The 27,404-nt window shown below is 43.0% G+C and overlaps 1 protein-coding gene across 1 annotated transcript in view; it reads left to right on the forward strand.

Moving 5' to 3' along the window:
• The first annotated feature begins 5,169 nt into the window (after positions 1–5,169).
• LOC143808309 (carboxypeptidase B-like) overlaps positions 5,170–27,404 on the forward strand; it is a 41,975-nt gene continuing 19,740 nt past the window's right edge. Inside the window, exons 1-7 of the mRNA XM_077290827.1 lie at positions 5,170–5,266; positions 6,399–6,560; positions 6,638–6,713; positions 8,737–8,861; positions 10,672–10,777; positions 13,625–13,726; positions 15,724–15,825. Of these exons, the coding sequence (XP_077146942.1) occupies positions 6,472–6,560; positions 6,638–6,713; positions 8,737–8,861; positions 10,672–10,777; positions 13,625–13,726; positions 15,724–15,825 (600 nt within the window). The 5' untranslated portion in view covers positions 5,170–5,266; positions 6,399–6,471. The remainder of the gene's footprint in view (positions 5,267–6,398; positions 6,561–6,637; positions 6,714–8,736; positions 8,862–10,671; positions 10,778–13,624; positions 13,727–15,723; positions 15,826–27,404) is intronic.

Raw genomic sequence — 27,404 nt, forward strand, 5'->3', positions numbered from 1 at the left:
GTATGCTGGTTGTCTCTCCTAGTGCTGCTGTCTCTCCTGGTGCTGCCATTTGTCCTGGTCCTGTCATCTGTCCTGGTGCTGCCATCTGTCCTGGTGCTGCCGTCTGTCCTTGTCCTGTGCTGACTGCTGTGCTGTTGGACTACTGCCTGTAGTGTAAGTATTGTTGTCCATTGTTTTATTTTCTTTTAGCTACATTGTGTTTGGCTCTTAACAAGTTTAATTTTTCTTATCTGTTCTTTTCTGTAGTGTTTCACTTGACTGCGGCTTGCTCTTCAACCATGTCCTCAATTGAAGAACTGACTGCTTCCCAGGGTTGACATGACACCGATTATGTAATCACATTTGCTATACTGATTGGTATGTATTGACTGGCAATACTATACATGTGGTAAATCATGTAATTTCTTTACAGGTACCTTCCAGTGATGAAGAGCAGGAGCAGTCGAGGGGAAATGAATCTTCCCAGGGTCGTCGGGCTCATGTGTCTCATGAGGAAAGACGGGTGTAAGTACCGTATTTTTCAGACTAAAAGACGCACTTTTTTCCCAAAAAATGTTAGGGGAAAATGGGGGTGCGTCTTATAGTCACAATATACTTACAAATCATACGGCAGTGGCAGCGGCGGTGGTCCCGATGCAGCCTCCCTTCCCATGCTGGTGCGGCTGTGCTGTGGGCAGGGGATGTGCTGCGGGCAGTGGGTGTGCTGTGGGGCTGTGGCTGTGCTGCGGGGCTGTGGCAGCGGCTCTCTGTGCTCCGTGGGGGCTCCGACAGCATTTCGTCAAAGCCCGGAGGCCCCCCGCTCATCCGTTAATGGCATGTTGCGGTGGCTTCCGGGAACATGGGCGCCGGGAAAATGGCCGCCGGGCCAGCGCACGCTCAGATTCAAATCTCTTCAACGAGATCTCGGGGCGAGATCTCGGCAACAAGATCTGAATCTGAGCGTGCGCCAGCCCGGTGGCCATTTTCCCGGCGCCCATGTTCCCGGAGGCCACTGCAACATGCCATTAACGGATGAGCCTCCGGGCTTTGACGAAATGCATCAGAGCCCCCGCGAAGCCCAGAGAGCCGCTGCCACAGCCCCGCAGCACAGCCACTGCCTGCAGCACAGCCCCTCCCTCGAAGCACAGCCACTGCCCCGGAGCACAGCCACTGCCCTGGAGCACAGCCACTGCCCCAGAGCACAGCCAATGCCCCAGAGCACAGCCCCTTCCCCAGAGCCCAGCCACTGCCCCAGATCACAGCCCCTTCCCCGGAGCACAGCCCCTGCCCTGGAGCACAGCCCCTGCCCTGGAGCACAGCCACTATTCAGGAGCACAGCCCCTGCCCTGGAGCACAGCCCCTGTCCTGGAGCACAGCCACTATTCCGGACCACAGCCCCTGCCCCAGAGCACAGCCACTGTTCTGGAGCACAGCCCCTGCCCCGGAGCACAGCCACTACCCCGGAGCACAGCCACTACCCTGGAGCACAGAGCCTCCACCCCTGCCCAAGCACAGAGCACCGCACCAGCCTGGGATGGGATTTCCTGGAGGCCATCGCACCAGCCTGGACCACCGAAAGACCCCTGTGACCACTCCTCCACCTGTGCCGATCCCTTCACTGGTAAGCTGAATTCGGACTGTAAGACATACCCCCATTTGAAACATTATTTTTTTTCCTTATTTTTATTCTGAAAATTTGGGGTGCGTCTTATGGTCCGGTGCGTCTAATAGTCCAAAAAATATGGTAGTATTTTCATCAGAGTTGTAATTGAATTTGTTTTCCGTTTTACTTAAAATTCTTCTGTTTTATTTGATCTTTCCACAATGGGAAAAAGCCAAACAGAACATTGACAATGAGCAACTAATTCACCTTGTGCAAGAGCGAGTACCGATGTGGGACACCCGTGATCGTCAGCACTCCGACATTGTTGTGATTGGATGATGCTGGGAAGAAATGGCCAAATCGCTATTGGATGATTGGGACCGTGCCACGCCAAATGCCAGAAAGAATTTTGGTAAGTATTGCAATGTGGTCTGACACGCCAGTAAACCTGTAAATGTAGGGGCATTGTTTTACAATTAATTGTTTCCTTTTTTATCCCCTTCACAGTGAGGAGAATTAAGGTACCGTTACACTAAACGACTTACCAACGATCACGACCAGCGATGCGATCGTTGGTAAGTCGTTGTGTGGTCGCTGGGGAGCTGTCACACAGACAGCTCTCTCCAGCGACCAACGATCAGGGGAACGACTTTGGCATCGTTGAAACTGTCTTCAAGCGGTGACATCACCTGTGCTCTGCTTTACGGCTTGCCGGCTCTGACACATTCAGTGCAGGGAAGCCGCCGGCGGGGGACGTGACAGACATCAGAAGGTGAGTATGTAGTGGGTTTTTTTACTTTTACAATGGTAACCAGGGTAAATATGGGGTTACTAAGTGCGGCCCTGCGCTTAGTAACCCGATATTTACCCTGGTTACAAGTGAACACATCGCTGGATCGGTGTCACACACACCGATCCAGCGATGACAGCGGGTGATCAGCGACGAAATAAAGTTCTGGACTTCTAGCTCCGACCAGCGATATCACAGCGGGATCCAGATCGCTGCTGCGTGTCAAACACAACGAGATCACTATCCAGGACACTGCAACGTCACGGATCGTCGTCGTTTTCTCTGCAAAGTCGCTTAGTGTGAAGGTACCTTTAGAGTCAGTTGGCATTCGATGAAGGATCGCTTCAACAAGGACATGAGAGACAAGATTCGGGTTAAACGTGGTGCTGCTCAAAGGCTAAGGAAATACAAATACCACCGTATCCTTGTTTTTCTGAGGCCTGCGCTTGCTCAGCAAATGTGGCAATCAGGCACTATTGGTAACAGCGGATGTGACCGCACTGTATACCAGCATAGCACATGATGATGGTCTAAGAGCGGTAGATCATTTCCTGAGACGGGAACATCCTTCCTCACAACGCCTTCCTCTTGAGCTTACTTAAATTTGTATTAACACATAATTATTTTGTGTTTGATTTTTCATTTTACAGGCAGGTATCTGGGACCGCGATGGGTGCCCGCTGTGCTCCTTCTCTCGCCAACCTTTTCATGGGTTGGTGGGAGGAGACCAGAGTGTACCCATCGCGGGCCTACAGGGAAAATATTTTGTATTGGTTTCGGTTCATAGATGATGTTTTCTTTATTTGGACGGGCTCGAGGGAGGGTTGTGAGGAATTTCTACAGATGTTGAACAATAACTCATTCAATATTCATCTAACCTTCCAAATGTCCTTGTCTACAGTGGAATTCTTGGACCTAAAACTCGTTCGTCAAGGGGACACCATTTATACAGACCTCTACCGTAAGAGTACGGCCGCTAATGGACTTCAGGATTTTAAAAGCTTTCATCCCCATCACCTGAAGAAAAACCTACCGGTGGGACAGTTTTACAGAATCCGACGCAACGGTACTCGACAAAGTGATTTCTGCTTACAGGCTGAGTCTCTCTCAAAATGCTTACAGGCAAGAGGATACCCTAGATCTATTGTCACACATGCCCTACGGCGCACCAAATCTATCCCGAGAGAAAAATTGCTACAACCAACAAAAAAGCACTCAGATAACAGCCTCAGATTTATTACGACATTCCACAACCATTGGAGTCATGTCTCAGAACTATTCAAACAACACTGGGACATTTTAAAGACAGATCCAAAGGTAACAGATCTTCTACCAGAGCATCCCTTGCTGACGGCAAGACGAGCGCCTAATTTAAGGGACTCCCTTTCCAGGAGCCACTTTACCAGGCCACCAATGAGATTGGATAGAGGGCTTACTTTAAGAGGCACGTACCAATGTGGGGATTGTAACATTTGCCCACTAATCAGTAGGGGCTCCTCTTTCACTAACCCTAGAGATGCATCAGTGTATACTCTTAGGGATTATATGAATTGTAGGACAATGAATTTGGTCTATGTGATTGTATGTTCTTGCCCTAGGATATACGTGGGGCAGACCTCGCAGGAGCTGCGTAAACGTATTCAGCAACATATCTCAAACATTAATTGTGCTAGGCAGGATTTATCTAAGGGCAAAAGTATCTCTACGGTGGCCATGCACTTTTTACAAGTACACTCCAGCAGTACTGATGACCTACGAGTGCAGGGGTTACAAAAGGTTCCGAAGAATCTTCGGAAAACAGATCGACAGGGAGAGCTTCTTAGATTGGAGGCACGCTGGATATATCAGTTGGAATCGGTCTCACCAGAGGCCTCAATGAGGACCTGCTATATACGGGCTTTTTATTGCCTTAAAGGTTATTCTTTATAAAAATGTTTAGGATGTACAATACCGGTGCTAACAATATGAACCCAATTCCTATAGTGGCAGGTAAGTATTGGGGTCGCTGATTGATTCCGACAATTAGTGTGTGTATATACACAAAAAAAGAATGGGGGTTCGCTAAAGTTACGGTTTTGACAATTCTTCTCTACAGTTTACTCATTTGTATATTTGTTTCAATGCTCTGGAAGCTTACAACCATGTATATGCTGCTTTAAATGTATATTCCAGGTGAAAATCTAGTCTGGTTTATCGTCATGCTTTATCTTATTATTATTATTTTTTATTTATAATTAATATATGTAGCATTCAGACTTCTTGGAAAATAATTATGGTGGTTTCTGTAGATTTTTTGGAATGGAGCATGTTTTGAGGATCTGATGGTTAAACCTGTAAGAAATGATGCCCCCCACATAGGGCTGGATATCGGTTATTCCCGGTTGCTGCAAAACAGCGTGCAGTGGCTGATTTGCTATCTCTGTGTGGTGCAGGCAGACTGCCGACCACACGGCGCATGCGCCGTCCTCCTATTCTTAGCCTGGCATAAGTAATCTCAAGGATACCAAGGACTGCAGCACAGCGCACGCGCAGAGGCTGCATGAGGGCGTGAATCTAATGGTGACGCGTCCGGAGTATCCCAGTGTAGGTGCAGAGATTTTTTTGTCTACAAGTGGAGCCGGAACTACATGTGTAGACCGGCCATATAGGCAGACACAGGCTTGGGGGCGGGGTTTTTCTGTGCACAGCAGCCACATTCATTGAAATGACGTACGGCCGGTTGTTTTTCTTGCTGGGAGGCATAGATATTTAAATTACACATGGCTCAGTGCAAACCTTGGCACCGGGCTATAGCTGTTATCCATTTGAATACTTGGACTTGACATGACCTTGACGGACCGTTTCACAGGCTGTTGATTGCCCGACACAGGTGTCGGCAATCACCAGCTAAAGAAGTAAGTGCACTTACTCCTTATATACCCGACATGACCATCGGTTTAACACTTCCCCTGACGAAGCTACCAGGAGTAGCGACACGCGTTGGGAGCTAGCGGGCTCCATTTCTTTCAGTGAGTATAAGTGCTTGCCAATCTCATTATGTGCTTTGGGTAGTGCATGTAGTAGGTTTCTGGTGGAAGCACCCTCATTACTAATACATAGGACTATGGACTTCATAACTTATGCTAATAGAAACCTCAGCTTCAATCTTGTGCAATAGCCGCCATTATACATATAGTCTATAGTAATTCTATCCTTTGGCCTATGCGGCAACAGTTATGATTTTTATGCAGATAATCCATTCAGTATTTTCAATTCATTTATGATATTAGTTACATTACCGGTTGCCTGTATAACTATATCCTATAAATAGTGTTTCATCTAAGGGAAGGCATGACACCAGAGCCTACAACAGATGCACGTGCTATTTCTAACAATGTCATGCAAATTATTGTGTTTTACTCACTTCTAGGGGTTATTCTCCCCTGTGTAGCCTGCTATATTTCTTCATTTCCTCGTACCAAGAGGATATTGATTGTTGTATGTTTGGGTATGTTTTACATGTTTTTAAATGTTTTTATGTTTATGAGCACTTTTGTATTGGTCTCAATAAAGCTTTTTCACATTGAATATAAAAGGCTCTGTGTGCACCTCTGTTGCGCTTCTTTGCTTCTTCTCTTTTCTTCTTCACACATGTAGTTAAAGTGCATTGGTAGCACCCGGCTAGTGATATCTATATTACTGTAGTGGTGCCCGCTCAAATTTCTATCTCTACAGTTGAAAGTGTGTCACCGGGCTGTAAGTAGGGGGCCTGGTACAGCTACTTACAGCAAGACCCCCGGACTCAAGGGCCCCAAGACTGATGCCTTGGTTCCCTACACAAAATGAATCATTTTTATTGGTGGACAAACACACATACTAACATATTTACACTCACAGACTACAAACTCAAAATGTTGTAAAAAAAAAACTTACACTGTCACTGACAGCAAGCAAAAAAATCTTAAAAATGGTGAACATGAACAATTGAAATGTAAAGCAAATCAGAAGAAGCATAATATGCATATAACCTGGGAAATCCTCTTACAGAGCTGAGGAGGAAAACAACACAACCAGGAAGCATTATCTACAAAAAGGAGAGAACAGCACTCAAACCAATCAAATGACTAGTGTGAACACCATGAGATTGCTGTGGATTTGGTTTTGTGCCTCTGCTGTGTGTTTTGCCTCATCCAGTTTCAATTTTCATGGGTAACTTTTCTACAGTATTTCTAAATGTTGATGGAACCAGGAAAACTTCACAAAGTAATCTCCAAAATTCATTCCAGACACAAGGTGATCCAGATTGAGCTGGAGACGGAAGAACATGTGAAGATTATTAAAAGTATGGACAAGGAATTTAATGTAAGTAGTCATATTGAGAAAAGTATATGAGAAGCTTTGGTGAGGTCTTATTAAAAAAATATTTTCTGACAGTACATTTCATGATTCTGCTTTTTCAATTGCTTCCAAGTAGCAGTAAAATCAAACATCTAGAACTGTTTTTTTTTTTTTTTTTGTAAGCTAGTAGATTATGTAATATTATGTTACCATTTTAACCAAATAGCGATTATGGGGGGCTTTTCTTAGCAATATTGTCCTTTTAGTGTGTGAAAAAAAAATGAAATAACTATTTTCACGTTCAATATTTTTTTTAAATAAAGTGAAATAAAAATCCTAAAATTAAATGTGTGCTTTTTTTCCTTATTGTGAGACAATTATTATGATATATTATATATGCTCTAGTTAAAGTCACTGTGTCTGTGCCATGGGTTTGTTTGTCATTGGCAGATGGGTTTTATGATTTAGATGTTTCAGTACCACCGCTGCTTCTTTTTATGCATTGTGCTCATATGAATAATGTCTCTAGAAAGATAATGCAAAAATTCCACTTATGCCTTGTTCTATTTGAGGCTGACTGCTTCCGACATCCTGGCACCTAACCCAACCTTGTACAATCTCCTGGCAGCCATTATGGCACCTAACCCAACCTTGTACAATCTCCTGTGCAGCCATTATGGCACCTAACCCAACCTTGTACAATCTCCTGTGCAGCCATTATGGCACCTAGCACAACCTTGTACAATCTCCTGGCAGCTATTATGGCACCTAGCACAACCTTGTACAATCTCCTGTGCAGCCATTATGGCACCTAACCCAACCTTGTACAATCTCCTGTGCAGCCATTATGGCACCTAACCCAACCTTGTACAATCTCCTGTGCAGCCATTATGGCACCTAACCCAACCTTGTACAATCTCCTGGCAGCCATTATGGCACCTAGCACAACCTTGTACAATCTCCTGTGCAGCCATTATGGCACCTAACCCAACCTTGTACAATCTCCTGTGCAGCCATTATGGCACCTAACCCAACCTTGTACAATCTCCTGTGCAGCCATTATGGCACCTAACCCAACCTTGTACAATCTCCTGTGCAGCCATTATGGCACCTAGCACAACCTTGTACAATCTCCTGGCAGCTATTATGGCACCTAGCACAACCTTGTACAATCTCCTGGCAGCTATTATGGCACCTAGCACAACCTTGTACAATCTCCTGTGCAGCCATTATGGCACCTAACCCAACCTTGTACAATCTCCTGTGCAGCCATTATGGCACCTAGCACAACCTTGTACAATCTCCTGGCAGCTATTATGGCACCTAGCACAACCTTGTACAATCTCCTGGCAGCTATTATGGCACCTAGCACAACCTTGTACAATCTCCTGTGCAGCCATTATGGCACCTAACCCAACCTTGTACAATCTCCTGTGCAGCCATTATGGCACCTAACCCAACCTTGTACAATCTCCTGTGCAACCATTATGGCACCTAACCCAACCTTATACTGTGCAGCCATTATGGCACCTAACACAATCTTGTACAATCTCCTGTGCAGCCAATATGGCACCTAACCCAACCTTGTACAATCTCCTGGCAGCCATTATGGCACCTAGCACAACCTTGTACAATCTCCTGGCAGCCATTATGGCACCTAGCACAACCTTGTACCATCTCCTGTGCAGCCATTATGGCACCTAACACAACCTTGTACAATCTCCTGTGCAGCCATTATGGCACCTAACCCAACCTTATACAATCTGCGCAGCCATTATGGCACCTAACCCAAGCTTGTACAATCTCCTGTGCAGACATTATTCTATAGCATCACAGAAACACACCGCTCTGGTGCTCTAGAGAAAAGCCATGGCTGGCAGCAGCTTTGTTGTAGAGATCAAAGATGCGCTTGGCAGAGCGAGCGCTCCTGTGTATGAGAGAGCTGGGCAAGATAGCAGATACTTAAGGTGTATGGGGGGCTTTACATTAGCTTTATCTCCACAGTTTGCATCACTAACCATATTGTTTTTTGTATGTTTTTTAAAAGTTCGATTTTTGGAGCCCAGATTCATCATCGCGCATTGCCCCAGGGATGACCGTGGATTTCCATATTCATGCCAATCAGACTGAAACTGTCCTTCATCTTTTGAAGCAGAATTCCATACACCATGAGTAGGTGTCATTATATGATCAGCAGATATTTAATTATTTAATTCTAAACATTTAATTTTACTTATTAAATGGGACAAAAAATATTTAATCCAAGCAGTAAATATGTTGTTGCTCTTATAGGGGGTCTATCAGAAGGATTTCGCCCCCAAACTATTTATATCTATTCTAAACGCTGCTGCCCGACTAATCCACCTGTCCCTCCACTATTCCCCGGCCTCTCCCCTCTGTCAATCCCTTCACTGGCTCCCCATTGCCCAGAGACTCCAGTGCAAAACCCTAACCATGACATACAAAGCCATCCACAACCTGTCTCCTCCATACATCTGTGACCTCGTCTCCCGGTACTTACCTACATGCAACCTCCGATCCTCACAAGATCTCCTTCTCTACTCCCCTCTTATCTCCTCTTCCTACAATCGTATACAAGATTTCTCTCGCGTATCACCCCTACTCTGGAACCCTCTACCACAACACATCAGACTCTCGCCCACCATCGAAACCTTCAAAAAGAGCCTGAAGACCCACCTCTTCCGACAAGCCTACAACCTGCAGTAACCACCGATCAACCAAACCGCTGCACGACCAGCTCTATCCTCACCTACTGTATCCTCACCCTTCCCTTGTAGATTGTGAGCCTTCGCGGGCAGGGTCCTCTCTCCTCCTGTACCAGTTATGACTTGTATTGTTTAAGATTATTGTACATGTTTTTATTATGTATACCCCTCCTCACATGTAAAGCGCCATGGAATAAATGGCGCTATAACAATAAATAATAATAATAATAATATGCACCAGTGGCTCTTTCAAAGACAAGTTCAATGATACATTTGCATGGCCAGTCCGTTATGTTGTTACTGAGAAATCAGAGTTTGAATGAATATGCAAATAAGGCTGAAGATCTGAAACCTCTGTCACTCCAGCTCTATTCACCGCTCAAAGCTGCCTCCTCTGCTTGAGTGACGGCTCCTTTGCTTGAAGTCACACAACATAAAGGCTGTCAGTCAAGCAGAGAGAAATGGTGACAGGTGGGGAATAGAGCTGGAGTGACAGAGACTTCAGAACTACACCTTCATTTGCATATTAATTCAAATGCTGATTTTTCAATAACAGAGGGACAGACTGGCCATGTAAAAATATTGCTGGACTTGTTTTTAAAAGAACTACATGCATATAACAATAGTTTGGGGGCAAATCCCGCTGACAGATTCCTTTTAAATATCTTTCATGTAGATATTCAGTGCTGGAGAGCTGAACTACAGTATAAAGTGAGCGGGGTGATATGTTTCTTGACTAGAATAGATCACTAGACTAGAGGCGAACTTGGCCCTCCTTATTATCTGCTGTGGAACCCTATTAAAAGTTATTATTAGTTACCGTAACAATTATTTTTCTTTGTCCCTTCCAGTTTCAGAATTGTGATGTTATAGGGTTTGTGCACACGATCCAGAGTTGCTGTGGGTTGGATGCTGTGTACTTGTGCAGCATCAAACCCACTTCAGCCAGATGTTACAGCATAGTAGATGGGATTTCAAGAAATCCAGTGTCCACTATATGTCCACAGAGGCCCATGGATCACCCCCGGAGATGGACATGTGGCGCCTCTCCAGACCGCAGCATGTCTATTTCTCTTGCGGAGACCAGTGTCTGTGTCCAAAACGCTGCTACTTCCACATCATGTGCAACTGGTGCATATGTATGTATAGAAAACATATATTAAGAGTATCTGAATTACAGTAAATGCAATGTAGGGGAATAAATTAGGCAATGACAATTGGAAAGTAACATACATCGCTTATTCCTTTTTTATTAGGGTTTTATTCCATGACCTCCAAGCAGGAATTGAAGCTCAGCGGGATAATTCTAGGCATCAGACATCTAGGAAGCATAAATACAATAAGTACAATGATTGGGAAACTGTAAGAACCTTAATATATTGCATACAGATGTTTGGTGTCTGGCTTTGCAATGACTGAATGTTATTTATTTTTTCTGCTTATTTTAGTAGTATATTGAGAATTTCACTATCACCTTCCTTCAGCATGTGAGTGTTGAAAATAGCAAATCCAGCAATACTTATCCTTCACCTGATTTAGCGATGCCTCTCCGTCGTCTCTTACAGTCATTGTTTAAAGGCTGCAGGGGCGACATCACGATTACAAGTAGTAACCACTCCAGCCGCTCACTAGACCAGACCCCAGAATTAGTACAAGCTCCAGACAAGCGCCAAAAATAAAAACAGACCTAGAAGATCCCCAAAACAGGTACCTCAAACCACTTCAAAATACAGAAAGAAATTAATTTAAAGACCAAAATCCCAAAAATAAAACTGCACCCAGACCAGATTCCTATAATAAGTAAAGACCCCAATCCACACCCTAGAATAAATAAAGACCCAAACACACCACATACACAGACAATTAACACACTAAATCACTCACTTGGTCTAGGTATAACCTGTATATAGATAACACAGGATTCACCATGCACAGCAGCGGCTGGTCACAGCTGACCTCCTCCCTCAGTCCAATCACCTGTGCTCAGATCAGAGCATCCGTGCCAACTGTCACTCAGAAGTCTATGGATCAGAACCAATCTCTTTTGACTATGGTCTTCTCCAAACACTGTTAGCAGAAGCTCAGGCCAAATTCCCCTTCCCCCATAATTATGCACAAGAAATAGAATTTAATAAAATCTAAAATAAATTAGATTAAAAAGAATAAATGTTTCACCAACTGGATGTAACTAGTAAACAAATATAGGTAATGCATTTCTTTATAAGCAAAACTCCAAAAATGCAAAATGTAAATATTATGCTTAGAGCAAAACATGAGGAGGCAGCGCACCACTGACAGACCATGTACTACATCTACCTCAGGATTAATCCTTTAAAGGGACCCTGTCACTATTTTTTTGTGTCTGAACAAATGCCTCCAACGTTTCCATCTCCTGTACTGCATTCCACAAATGTGTCTATTGTTTTCTGACACTCCCTGTATACCCCCTAAAAATACCTTTTGAAATGCTCCCGCGCTGTATGTAAATCAGATGATCAGGTCCAATGGTCGTCATTGCTGCAGTATCTGTGCCTCCTCTCTGCTCCTAATGGCCAATGGCCGTCCTCCAGCTTTGATTGATGTGGATGACATGTCCTGCATCATCCAAGCCCAACAAAATCTCTCGCCTGCACAGTAGCATCGCCAGCTTGTGCAGGCGCAGTTTGCTCTGCTTTACTACGGGCAACGCATAAAACATAACTGCGCGTATGTGAAGATACGTCTGTCACAGTGTTACCACAACAATGTGGAGCCAGAAGACCGCAGCGTCTGATTGCTTCTACTACTCCAGCGCTGAGAAGAAGCACTTCTCCTTCTTTTTAAAGGTGTTTATTTCTTCTGGCAGAACAAGGGTTAATCGTTGGTGTTGGAAATCCCTGTGATAACCACTGAGCTCGATTAGCCACTCCCTTCCACTTTATAATCTGGGCTCTGTTACAAATCTTTGTCAGAGCTAGTATTTGCTGCATGGCTAACGGTGGGAGAGGAGTTCATATGAGAAGGAGAGTTGGAGGAGTTATCAGTGACTGTTGCTGGGTTTTAATGTGTGGTAATACCTTATGCTTTTCTGTTTTTGTTTATTCCCCTACCTTCACACCACGGTGCACTCCTCTGTTATCTGTAAGTGAATATTTTTTATTCCTGGAGTTTTCTATTAACCGTTGTCCGTGTTGCCTTGTTTGTCGGGTTGTTGTACTACGGTGCACAGTAGTGCCCCCTCTTCCCTGGGTGGGGGAAGAGAACAGACAGAGGGCTAACTCAGGAGATAAGACATCTTCGCCATCTGAAGTATCTCGGGGAGCAGGGCGAGCTAGGGTGCCCCTAGTGTTAGGGACAGGGAAGGAGCCCCTGGTCCCAGGTCATCAACAGCTGTGTCATGACAACGTCATTCCAGCTCCTATGTACCAGAACCAGTAGGGAAGAGCAAAATGCGCCTGCGCGAGACGGCGATGCTACTGCGCAGGTGTGTGATTTCGCTGCGCTACATGGATGACGCAGGACATGTCATCGACATCAATCAAAGCTGGAGGACAGCATTTAGGAGCAGAGAGGAGGCACAGACACTGCAGGAATGACACCCTTTGGACCAGACCAATTGATTTGCATACAGCACTGGAGCAATACAAAAGGTATTTTGGGGGGTATACAGGGAGAGTCAGGAGACAATAGGCAAGTTTGCTGTACAGGAGATATAAAAGCTGGAGGCATTTGTTCAGACACTAAGAAGTGGTCACAGGTTCCATTTAAATCCTCTGAAGGCCTTTGACATAGAACAAAATGTTTTACCTACAGGTATGTTAGTGGCAGGTTCAGCCTAAAATCTTCACTCCTTCTTAATTTTCAGACCCGCCTGAAATGCAGTTTGCAGCCTAACCTAATTTTCAAATTTTTCTCTTGCGGGAGTGTCTCTCCCTGTAATACAGGCTGATGGGAGTTCTGTGTGTAGCCAGAGTGCTGGTGTCTTCATTTGCAGCACCAAAAAGGAGCACATCTTTAATGGAAAATATTTAGAAAGCTTCTTAACTTTGTATTTTGAAAGCACATGAACAATGACAAAAATCTGTGCAAAGGTATAGAAAGCATTTAGTAATTTTGGCACATTCACTCCTAAATGTTAGTTTGTTTTATTCTACATGTGTATTAGGTCATATTTAGAAAGTTTCCTTTATTGATGCTAAATACCTCTCTTCCTTTACATGTTTGATCCAGATTGTTCAGTGGATGGGCGAGATGACTACTAAACATTCAGATCTTGTCGGACGCATTAGAATTGGTAAAACCTATGAAGGCCGTACAATGTATGTTCTTAGGGTGAGAAAATATTAAAAATATGACTTATTCTGGAAATTTCTATAGCCCTGTATGAAAATGGAATAACGGAGTTATCCACCTCTTACCAACGCCTCCTTATAGGGGGTTGCCAACACTTTTATATTGAAGCCTATCATTAGGATAGGCCACCGATATTCAGTTGGGGTTTGCGACAACTGGCAGCTGTTACTGGTGGCAATGGCCAGAAGCTTTCAGATGCTGACGGAACACAGCAGCTCCACCATTTCTATAGTGGCCATGGCAAGGTACTGCAGGTCCACCCCCTATTCAAATTGCTGGAGTTGTTTTGATGGAGCTGTTGTGTTCCAGCAGTATCTGAGAAATTCCTTCCCAACAGGGTGACTAACCCCTCTAACTCTACTCATCTCATATATTTAGCAGATAGCAGGGTTGATTTAGAGGTCAGATGCTTTTGACCATTTTAAAGGGGTTGTCCACTTTATATGGTATTTATATTAAAAAAAATGTGTTGTGGACATAATTTTGTGAGACGTAGTTTCAAAGTAATACAGGTTTTCATACTTTCTGAATTACCTCATTGTTAATACAGCCTACCTGTGTAAGGAGGTGGACAGATTGCCCAACATTAGTCCTTGAAGAACACATGTAATGTTATGTTGTGTAATGTGAATTATGACCTGTGTTAATGAGGTTAATGTTGTGTGCTGCCTGACAGTATAGAAAGTGAGAGTTAATGGTTGGGACTAGCCCAGAGTGGGAAGGGTTAAGCTAAGGGGACAGAGGTAGTTTTATGTAAGAATGTTCGAAAGGGTTTATAGTGCATAGCAAGAGGACCTAAGGTTAGATGTGAGCAGTGCTGCATGATGTGGGTGTCTCTAACTAGAGAGGAGACAGACAAAAGATAGCAAGATCCTAGAGGAGAGAAGTGACTTGTGGCGTGGGTGGGGTTATAAGGAGATCAGCATCTGCTAAATCTACAAGACAGAAAACTGAGATTCTATTATAACTGCTGCACCCAGTAAACTAAGTGATACATCTGGGGAATCACAGTCTCTGACCCATTATTATACTGCTGTCAGATTACATAGCTAAAGCCTGCTGATATATTCACTTGAAGCTCCATAATATGAGCGGTATTGACTGATTAAATATTTCAGAATCATATAATCATTATAGGATATGGATCTATTTCAGTAATTCAGTATTTTACCTTCTAAATCAGTAAAGCGGCTTCCAAGACACGACTTGGCGCTATTATTTTCAGACCACACTTAATGCACAGCTAGTTCATTTGCTGCATTATGAATAACACTATTATTTAGCGGACATTTTTAATCCTGGAAATAATTTAAATTATTCAAATTGTGTAATTGAAAGCAGGGAAAACAATCAAGAGATTGATGGATAACAAAGGGCTTTTGTGCTAAGTAATCAGTCCAATAATGCTACAAAAATTCAACATCTGCTTGTTAAGTAAATCCTGTGTTAGGCCGGTTTCACACTGGCGTTTGGAGCAGCTGCGGAGGGCTGCGGACTTCCTCCGTGAAGCCCCGCCCTCCGACGCTAGCTCCGCCTACTTCTGCATGCGGCCGGCATGCGGCCTGTGTACCTATATTTAACATTAGGTACGCAGGTCGTGCGGCTGTATGCGGAGGCTGCCGCATGCGTCGTTTTGACTCTGCGGCGGCCAGCGTAGGACGCAGCCTGTAGCATTTTTTTATCTGCAGCGTCAAAACGACGCATGCGGCAGCCTCCGCATATAGCCGCACGACCTGCGTACCTAATGTTAAATATAGGTACACAGGCCGCATGCCGGCCGCATGCAGAAGTAGGCGGAGCTAGCGGCGGAGGGCGGGGCTTCACAGAGGAAGTCCGCAGTCCTCCGCAGCTGCTCCAAACGCCAGTGTGAAACCGGCCTTACAGATTCTGAAACAAAGGTTTAGAAACGATAACAATAGAAAATGCTTGTCATGTTCTGTACAGTATAATACAATGTGTATTTATTGTCTGGAAAGGTTGGGAAATCAAGCATCGAAGGCCCGGCCATCTTCATGGATTGTGGTATACATGCCAGAGAATGGATCTCACCTGCCTTCTGTCAGTGGTTTGTTAGAGAGGTTAGTAGAAGTAGAAGTATCCAAAGGCACAGTGGCTCATACATTACAAGGTAGTGCACTACGTTCTCCTTGCAATACAGGGGTCTTTCCAATGTGAATTTCCAATATTGATAAAAATAAGGACCTTTTTCTAGAAACAGTGACATTTTAATCCACAGGCTGTCTGCTATCAAGGTGTACTATCAGATGAATTCATGATTGTATGTGGTGATGTTTCATGAAAATATAACTTTTTTCATCATCTCAGACAATCCCTTTAACAGGTTGTTTTAACACAGCAATATTTTATTACAGCATATAATCATCTGAGAGGGTTACCCTACTCAAGACCTCGTCTATAAGACACAGGAGAGCCACTAAAATATTAATATTGTATTTCTCCTGTCCAGGCCACCACAGAGAGAATGTGTGGCTGTATAGGCTCAATCAACAGGGCGTCCTCTACATATAAGGCCTTCTTTACACGTCTGATATTTCCGGTGCTGCAAAACAGTAGCTTGTGCTTTCCATGTCCATTTGTCCGTGTGCCATCTGTCTGCACCATCCATGTGACACATATTGGAATGGAATGCAGAATAGAAATGAGAGATGTGTTAGATGTGCAAAGATAGAGATGATAGATAGACAGATAGATATCCGTGATTTATAATTAGTGCTTTGCGTGTATAGTTTACTGTACTTGTATTTAGCTAATAAAAAATCAAAAACATGTGGTCCCCCTAATTTTCATAAACAGTCAAGGTAAAGCAGAAAGCTACTGGTTCATATTATCAGGATGGGAAGGTCCCTAGTTAATGGGCCCTTGTGAGCCTAAAAATTTTGGCTCTTTGCCCGCCTCTTTCCTATTGCACTGATGCAGTGGCAGTCGGGGTTGTGGGTGATGACAGCTGTCATTTGTTAAAAATCAAAGCTGCCATCAACTCTTGCTGTTAATAATGGAGAAGTGTTAGACACCCCCATTACTAAGCCTGTAGTAAAAAATAAAAACACAATCACAAAAAACACTTTATTTGAATAAACACTCCCACACTCTATCTCTCACCAATTTATTAAAAAACAAAAGTTAAAAATCCCATACAGGTCCGCAGTAAACCACCGAATCCGAAGTAGTCCTGTTATGGTATAGGATATGGTTCATGTTCTGCTCTCCCAGGGTTAATATTGCTGGCCTCTCTTTGGATCTGGGAGGAGTATTTATACACACTCCAGACTAGGATTCCCTGTCAGCTATACTTTAGTTTAGTCTGTGTGTCTGACCCCTTGAGTGTGTGCTCGGTTTGCAATTGCGTGCTTTGCTCTCCGTACTTTTCTCTGCTTGTTTGTTCTTTTGGCTTTCTGATCTTTGGCTCCCTTTCTGACTATCCCTCCATCTCAGCCATTGGTTACCTCGTTATCTCCTGGTTTTGATTTTGGCACGTTTTACTACTCTCCAGTATATATCGTCTCCTCTTCACCCCGGTGTCTGGCGCCGTCCTCGACCACCTCTTTTCCTGGTCAGGTCCTGTTTGCAACCCGTGAGTTCCCCGACGCTCTGCTCTCAGCTCCCTTGCTGCAGCGCACAGCTCTCCACGCAGCAGTAATACCTGGGAGTCTTGACAGTCCAGAAAAGGATACCTGAAAACATAAAAAGACAGAAATAGACACAAGAGACATTCACCAATTTATCATTCAATATATTCCCATGAATCTGGCTCTGACAGGTGTGAAGAGCCATAAAGTAACCGCTATTCACAGGTGCTGGGTAGTGACATTAACGCTCATCACCATTGCTTGGTCTCTCTGAGCGCAGCAAGACTCGGCGGCTCTGAGGAACTTTGTAGTCAGTACCTGTGTGAGCTGGTGACTTTGATGAGTGGTGACATCAGTAGACAGCGACTGTGAATAGCAGTAAGATTACCAGGGACTGATTCGGAGAACGCTGGACTATGTCGTGGGTACGTGGGTACATTCTTTCTAATAAATTGGTGTGTTTTTCAGGTATCCATGGGATTTTTTTAAAATAAATTGGTGAACCAAGGGAACTATCAACTCCAAACTCCAATGCCCCGATTTCCAATGAGCCAGGGCAATTGGAAAGAGCTAAGGCAAAGCAATTGCCCTGGTTGCATGTGATACGCCACTTCTGTGGTGGCTGCAGGCTAGTATTTTTAGGCTGGGAAGGGCCCAATAACCAGGCACCTTCACCCTGGGTGGGAAAGAGAACAGACGGAGGGCTGATTCAGGAGATAAGGCAAGGGTGGCGGCCCCAGCATCTTCACCTTTAGAAGTGTCTCGGGGAATAGGGCAAGCTAGGGCGCCCCCTAGTAGTAGGGACAGGGAAGGTGCACCTGGTCCCAGGTCACCCAACAGCTGGGTTGTGACAGAGACAACCTGTTATGGTGATTATAAAGGTAATACAACTTTTAACAATTTAATTACAAATAACTGTCAATGGCAATCAATATGTTCATAGCAGTTAACCAATTAATGATGATAGATGGAAATTTTATTTACAAAAATGTATAGAATTTCTCTCAAAATGTCCACAGGTGAAACCACCATCATCACATAGAAACCCATTCTTACTCTTTTAGGGATATTTTTATGATATATTAATGTAAAACAATTAATGGACCATTCAAATTTGCCGAGATCTTTTGATTTTTTTCCCCTAAAATTAGGTTTGCATCAGATCAATTCACCCTAAATCCCAATATGGAAAAGCCTTGAATCATCCTGTTAAGATAGGTGTAACACTGTGAAGTCTCCTCAACAAACTAGGGATAGAGGGCACCATCTAGCTAATATTTCACGATGTTCAACCCACAGCATGTCAAACACATACAATATACCAAAAAGAAAGAGACATGCATAACTGCAGGGATCATCAAAATCTATCAAATTTTATTAAGTCATAGTCCTAAAAACCACACCACTAGAATTTTTAAAAAACATTTAAAAACACATTACATACAGAATCTACCCAAAAGGATAGTGGGAAGACAGTTTTTATACACGCAGGTATAGACCCTTTATCCAGATACCTCCATACTCAAAAATACAACAGATTATTCTCTATGAAAAAAGCTACAATAAAGCTGGATTGGTACCCAATATATAGAAATTCAATAAATATATATGAGAACAATCATGTTTTGACCGTATAAAACATTAGCATAGTGCCTAAGCTAAGTGCATAAGAGGCTCCACAGATGACCCAACTATAAGGCAAGATAAAAAATCTAGAAGCAAGCACTACTTATGGCAAACCATATATACGTTCCTAATGGACATGCTCATACCACAAATGCGGCCATGGAGGCTGAAATGAAAAAGGAGAAGGGACCGGCTCCTGCGTGGTCAACCCGACGCGTGTCGTCACCGGAGTGACTTCATCAGGGGTGAGAATGGTATGGTGACTCAAGGACCCCAATATATAGTACTCACAATTTGTCATCTTCGATACAGCTGCAGCAAAAGGACGCGCTGACACACACACTGGCTTTCTCGGCGTCCCGGAAGTCGCTACTGCGCATGGTTTAGGCGTTGCCAGGAATACCCTGTGATGCGTATTTCACTGCGCAGGCGCTTCCACTTAGACACTTCCCTACAGGTAGCCTGCTAGTGCGCATGACCAAATAAATACGATGTATAACAATAGTCACCTCTAGTACGCGCGTGCAATGGCTTAAGCGGCACCGCCAGTGAATTTACTGAATACCTAAGGGCAGGTACATGGTAACACGTAATCAATTCTTATCATAAATATTCTCTATACTATGACCCGCACCTCAGTAAGAAAAGCCATAACAAGCCAAAAACAGCGTTATCATGCACTATATGGTTCACTAAATTATCAAAGAAAAAAGGGATATTAACATGGTGGAGTGCAACAATATTTTTGATAGAGAATACTTATAGTATACACAACCTAAGAATAAGTTGTTTGCAAATTCATTTCAAATTTGTTAGAAAATCCTCAAGTACATGCAGCACTTCAAGAGGAACCACAGGGGAGAAAATCGCCAACAACCTCCCAAAGAATCCGACATATAAAATCTAAACTTATGGACAATATGCTTTACCAAAGGCCAATATGCTTTACCAAGTTTCGGATACCTTAGGAGAGTAGACAATTTATTAAAAAGTAAACGCTTATTGAGACCAGACAGCAAAATATATTAAGAATACATACAAAAGGCTATATTGGGTACCAATCGCATGAGGAAGAATTATAACTGTTTATAAAAGCCGGTAAAGAGGAGTTCTTCATTAAGCCCAACCGGTGTAAGACTCCGTAGTTTATAAATCCATTTGGACTCACATCTTAACAATTGGTTGGTTAAATTGCCTCCTCTGATGGTTTCATTTATACCCTCCAGTCCAATAATTTTTAAGCCTCTGGTGTTACTGTTATGTACTTGAAGAAAATGTGCCGCTACTGAGGTTAATGTCTTCCCCTTTTCCCGATCTCTTTTGGCCAAATTTATGTTGGAAAGATGTTGTTGGCACCTCTTCCTCAGCTCCTGCGATGTCTGGCCCACATAGAGCTTGGGGCAATCGCATAGAATTGCATAGACGAGATTTCTCGACCTACAGTTAAAAAAAGATTCCGATTTTATTGGGAAAGGTAATAAGGTGATAGACACTTCCTCCTGTGCAACTAGAAATTGACATATATTGCACCCCCCACAGGGATAAGTGCCACGAGTCCTTTTACCGATTCTCAATTCCCTCTTTGGTCTCTGATAGTGGCTGTGGCAAAGTTGGTCCTTCAAGTTCTTAGCTCTTCTTGCCACCACTTTAGGGGTAGGTGCAATAAGTGAAGAGAGTTTTGGCTCACATAACAAGATGTTCCAATTTTTATTCAAAATCCCATATAAATCCGTCCATTGGTTGTTATATGTGGTAATAAGGGACAAGGGTCGATCTACATCACGCACCTGTTTAGTGAAGAGGCTTTGTCTCTCCCTTTGCTCAGCTTCTTGAAAGGCTCTTGACACAATTTTCCTGGGATACTGTCTGTTGGTAAAACGGGTAGTTAGATCTTTCGCTAGTCTATGAAAGTCCGCCGTTGAGCTACAGTTTCTACGGAGTCTCAAAAACTGACCTTTTGGTATTCCGTTCTTCAAATGAGTCGGGTGGAAACTGGAGTAATGTAAAAGATTATTTGTTGCTGTCTTTTTCCGATAGAGGCAGGAGGAGACCCGATTCTCTTCAACCGTTAACTTGATGTCCAAGAAATCCACAGTCGATTTTGATATGGTGGAGGTCAGATGGATATTCAAAGAATTGTCATTCAAATCAGCCACAAACTTTTCGCATTCTTCAAAAGTTCCTGTCCACAAAAACAGAACATCGTCTATATAACGTCGCCAAGTGGCTATTTTACTGGAAAACATTATATGTTGATAGACGACCAACTCCTCCCACCAACCCAAAAACAGGTTTGCGTATGAGGGCGCACAACGCGCCCCCATAGCAGTCCCAGTAATTTGCCTGTAAAATTTCCTATCGAAGGTGAAATAATTTTTATCAAGGACAAAATGAAGCAACTCCAACAAGAAGAGGTTATGCTCACCATTATTTTGCTGTCTTTCCAGAAAAAATGCAACCACTTGAATTCCTTGATTATGGGCAATGCTCGTATATAAAGACTCCACATCGAGACTAACCAACAAAGTTTCCTCTGGGACTTCCAATTCTTCTAAGTGCATCATTAGATGTGCCGAGTCTCTTATATAGGAGTCGAGGGAAAGGGCTATTGGTTGAAGAAAATGATCCAAGTATAAACATGGCCGTTCCATAACACTTCCAATACCAGACACTATTGGTCTTCCTGGAGGCGACGTAAGTGACTTATGCACTTTAGGCAGAATATAGAAAGTAGGGACTACCGGATGATGAGTAACCAAAAAGTCAGCCTCTTTTTTATTGAGGATACCTTCATAGGTTGCATTTCGTATCAAACGGTCCAACTTATCTTTAAACACCCCCGTAGGGTCTGAAGGAAGAATATGATAATTGTTAGTATTACTCAGTTGCCGCAATACCTCCTCAATATACATCTCATGTGGCCACAAGACCACGTTCCCTCCTTTGTCGGCTTCCCAGATTACAAATTGTTTGTTATTGCGAAGCCCAAGTAAAGCTTTTTTCTCCCCGGCACTCAAATTGTTGCCCTTGTTGAGGGTCTATTTTTAAAGCCTCAATATCTTTACAGACACTTTCAAAAAAGATTTGTACCGCAGGAAAAAGTGAGAGAGAAGGGGTCACCTGTGATGGAGATCTCCTGGTAAATCTTGTTTTATCAGATGCTCTCTCATTCTCCTGTAGAAGTTCCAGAAGGTCACGGAAAGTCTGTTTATCATTTTCCGGAAGTGAGTCCACCAAGGAAGGTTTATGATACAGTAGCTTAAATGTCATCTGTCGGCAAAACAAATATACATCTTTAACCAATGTGAATTTATCCAGGGGGTTCATGGGTGAAAAAGACAGGCCTCTCATCAATACAGATTTTTCGAGATCTGATAGGGTATAAGAAGAGAGGTTCAACACTTGTAGTTCCTCAGTTAATGGTTGTGACGACATACCCAATCCGTTTAACGTTTCCGGTTGAATCTGGTCTCCCTCATATGTGTTGGTGACCAATTCCGATAACCCTTCCCTCTTCTCTTGTTTGTTGTTTGTCTTACGTCTCCCCCTCCTCCTCCGCCTCGTGTGGCTCCCTCCTGGTCGCTTTGGTCCGTAGATAAAAAATCACTAGAAGATAGCTCATGTCTTAACGGTAATGTATTAGGGTTGCCACTAGAGTTAGGTTGATCACTCCTAGTATAACGTCTGTTACCATGATGTACCCATTTAAAGGCTTGACCCCTATTGAAGTCCACCTTATCCCTCTGAAATTTACTCCGTTTTCCGTTAATAATGTCTTTTTCAAATTGGTCTATTGTAATTTTTAATTTGAAAGGAAAGGGATGACCAATGTTTCCTTATCAAAAGACCCCAAATTGGCCTCACTAGTTTTTATATCCTCCCTGATTTTAAACAAAAGAGCCTGATCGTGTTCAATGAGCATGTCCATTAGGATACCCGAGCACTTCAACAGACCAGTATCCCATGTTTGTTTGAAAACTCCCGTAGCCTCCCATGCTGGAAAGATCTGCACTCTGAGACCTCTTGGCACAAAGCCTGCCTTTTTATACTCCTCTAGGCTTCTCACGTTCCACCAAACCCGAGTCAACGTCTTATGTAGATTAGTAACCTCTGTAGATACAGTGTGAAAATCTGGATTTGTCATTGCTAATACTCCACTGTCACTTGAAGCCGAAAAAATACCATGTGCTTGCTGACTCCAAGCGCTTTCTCTAGCTGCAAGATCCATAATATCTGTACAATATTATACTAATAGCGATGTGCCAACACTCAAGAATAAGTGGTAAAGAACCACCTTTAAACAATTATCAACAAACTAGGGATAGAGGGCACCATCTAGCTAATATTTCACGATGTTCAACCCACAGCATGTCAAACACATACAATATACCAAAAAGAAAGAGACATGCATAACTGCAGGGATCATCAAAATCTATCAAATTTTATTAAGTCATAGTCCTAAAAACCACACCACTAGAATTTTTAAAAAACATTTAAAAACACATTACATACAGAATCTACCCAAAAGGATAGTGGGAAGACAGTTTTTATACACGCAGGTATAGACCCTTTATCCAGATACCTCCATACTCAAAAATACAACAGATTATTGTCTATGAAAAAAGCTACAATAAAGCTGGATTGGTACCCAATATATAGAAATTCAATAAATATATATGAGAACAATCATGTTTTGACCGTATAAAACATTAGCATAGTGCCTAAGCTAAGTGCATAAGAGGCTCCACAGATGACCCAACTATAAGGCAAGATAAAAAATCTAGAAGCAAGCACTACTTATGGCAAACCATATATACGTTCCTAATGGACATGCTCATACCACAAATGCGGCCATGGAGGCTGAAATGAAAAAGGAGAAGGGACCGGCTCCTGCGTGGTCAACCCGACGCGTGTCGTCACCGGAGTGACTTCATCAGGGGTGAGAATGGTATGGTGACTCAAGGACCCCAATATATAGTACTCACAATTTGTCATCTTCGATACAGCTGCAGCAAAAGGACACGCTGACACGCACACTGGCTTTCTCGGCGTCCCGGAAGTCGCTACTGCGCATGGTTTAGGCGTTGCCAGGAATACCCTGTGATGCGTATTTCACTGCGCAGGCGCTTCCACTTAGACACTTCCCTACAGGTAGCCTGCTAGTGCGCATGACCAAATAAATACGATGTATAACAATAGTCACCTCTAGTACGCGCGTGCAATGGCTTAAGCGGCACCGCCAGTGAATTTACTGAATACCTAAGGGCAGGTACATGGTAACACGTAATCAATTCTTATCATAAATATTCTCTATACTATGACCCGCACCTCAGTAAGAAAAGCCATAACAAGCCAAAAACAGCGTTATCATGCACTATATGGTTCACTAAATTATCAAAGAAAAAAGGGATATTAACATGGTGGAGTGCAACAATATTTTTGATAGAGAATACTTATAGTATACACAACCTAAGAATAAGTTGTTTGCAAATTCATTTCAAATTTGTTAGAAAATCCTCAAGTACATGCAGCACTTCAAGAGGAACCACAGGGGAGAAAATCGCCAACAACCTCCCAAAGAATCCGACATATAAAATCTAAACTTATGGACAATATGCTTTACCAAAGGCCAATATGCTTTACCAAGTTTCGGATACCTTAGGAGAGTAGAGAGTGAAGTCTCCTAGAACTGTTTCTAACCCTCCACAAGCTCTTTAACACCAACACAGCCAAAGTAATGTCAGAATGACCTCACTAAACAGCTGGATGGTAACTAGTAGTGACCAACAACCCAATTAATAACACAACACACTGACAGACATTTCATGTTTTGTTTTTTTAAATTAACATACAGTACAAAAATTATTTTCTTAGTCATGTGTGATTAGACAGACCATAACTCAAACAATAACTCAAACTGACTGCGTCGCTATCAGAGGTAACATCTTCTGTGATTGAGATGAGTGATATGCCATATATTCCTTAACATCCTATGCTTCCCCCCCACTAATGCACTTGCTGGGGGTAAAGGAGGACAATTATGGCATGCATAGGTAGTTCTACAGCCCAAATTACTATTGCAATTGGTTGTAATGGCGATTCTGCCTCTGGTGGCTCACACATTCTTTTACTATACATTTTATACGACAATATAATGAACTTTTTTATTTTTTTTAACCTTAGTTATTCAGCCCTTGCCAAAAAGGATACAATAAGAAATGTTAGTTAGGTACACATATTAAATTAAAATGTGTCAAGAAGCCACAATATAGGTGTAGCGCATATGATTATTAAATTTTTTAACAAAATTCACCCCTTTCACAAAAAATGATATGATAAGAACTGCTAGGTAGATACATTTCCAAAAAGCTAGCACCTACAACAGGGCACTGTATTGGTGTGGTGGACACAAATTTAAAAAATGACCAGTAAAACAGACGTACAAAAAAGTCTTGGGAAAAACACACTTTGTGAGGTAAACAGTTGCAGTTCAATTTTGGAGAAAATTGTTATTGCTTTAAAAAAAAAAAAATCCCCCCCCTTTAATATAATGCATTACATAAGAAATTAGAAATATTGTGACTATCGAGAACACCATTTCTGACTAATCCTGATTCTATTTTTTCTCTAAAAAATATTGTGTTGGCTTGCTGCTACTGCTACTTTGCAGTGTATTATGAGTTAATAAAAAAAATGTAACAGTAATTCAAATGCAGATACAGTAGATGCCACCTACACCAACTCACTGGTCAATCACTGGAACCCCTCCTATTTCTCTCCCCATATCAACTGAGTCTCTATTTTGTTTGCAGACAATTACTCTCTTCTTTTGAGTGCCATACTTGTACTGCATATTACTGGAGGATTTGTCTAATGTTTTAGGACTTTCTCTTCCTGTCTCCATGGAGGTTGTCTCACTATCCTAAATCAACCTAAAATGGTTATACAAGCTATGATAGTCCTTCCTGATTGGCTGTGATATACCATGTGATATGATAGCTGCAATGCCTTACAGGGAAACCTGCACAGCTAAGGCTCAGGTCATGTCTGCAATGTGTAAAACATTAATAATTTGCGTGAACTGAATTGCAAATTACTCAAATTTGCTGGTACCTTCACAATTAAAGGATACCTGTCAGTAGGATCAACCTTCCTAAGCCATCTATATGGGCATGCAGGTCATAGAAAGCTAAATAAAAAAATACCAGTGAACTAAGGACCAGGAGGTGCTAGAGTGGTAGTCATGGCCGACAGTAATCCTTGTATGACTCCCTGGTCCCTTCCCCATAAAAGTTCACAATTCTCTGCTGCGTTACCTCTGTGCTGGCTTTCTGCATCATCTGGACTTGCCCGGTATGGAGATGGTTTCCTCACAGACGGCTCCAGAATAAAAGAGACACACTCCGGGTTAACTTCAGTGATAACTTCTTTACTTAACACAACTTGATCAATTACATGCACTTCGGGTAATGCATACAACACATTCTTCTCTGTCCCTGGCCTGTCCTTCCCTTCTTTGCATTCAGCCCCACGTCGAACCGCTTCTCTCGGTCCCCCAGAGTCTATTCCATCTGCAATTTTTGCCTCACATGGGCGAGTCCTATACCGTTTCACCCTGGTTCTAAGTAAGGTCTGCCACATCTCGTGTTTAATGACCGTGGCAACCTGTCTTCTTGCTCTATAGGGACAGATTTCCTTCAGCTGCATCAGCAGCACTTCTGTTCTCTTTTCCTCCTAGAGGAATCCTTTCCTTGTAACTCTTCTATGCTGAGCCCCTTCTTAAACGTTGCGGGGCACAGCAACTTCTGGCTAGGCAGCCCTGTGAGCTGCACGGGTGCTCAGGCCTTGACTCCAACTAACTAAAAGCAGGAAGCTCTCACTAACTTATGCACTGTGCCCCTCCTACTCTAACTACATACTACAGAGCCCCTTCTAGTGGCCAATTACGGACACTACGCCCCTGACACTAAACTGGGCCCGGGGACAAACTTTCCCTAACAAATGTGTAGACATGGCATACACAATATGCATGGAGTAATACACAGGAGGTGTAGCAGTACTCTGGTACACGGTGTTAATACACTTTATGTGTAGCAGTACCACCGTGTACGAACACATTAGTCATATTTACATTCTTAAAGGGGTTGGGGAGAAAAGGGAGCATCATGTATTTCACATCCCCTACACCTTGATAGCTGCTTATCCAATGTATTATTACAGAGAAATCCATGTTTTTCTTATTTGTAAATGAGCTGTTCAGGACTACGGGCTGCATGAGAATCTTCCTCCAGAGATTATGGATCACCCCCACGCAAGGGCAATGGGGTACTCGGCACCGGGTCCCTTGGTTCGGTGGATGTCACGGTGGCCCGACCCGGCCCGTGGCCCTTTTAGGGGCGTCCAGTATTGACAGGACAAAAGTTTATAGAATTAATGTTCGTGAC

The sequence above is a fragment of the Ranitomeya variabilis genome, chromosome 2 (assembly GCF_051348905.1).
Source record: "Ranitomeya variabilis isolate aRanVar5 chromosome 2, aRanVar5.hap1, whole genome shotgun sequence".
NCBI lineage: Eukaryota > Metazoa > Chordata > Amphibia > Anura > Dendrobatidae > Ranitomeya > Ranitomeya variabilis.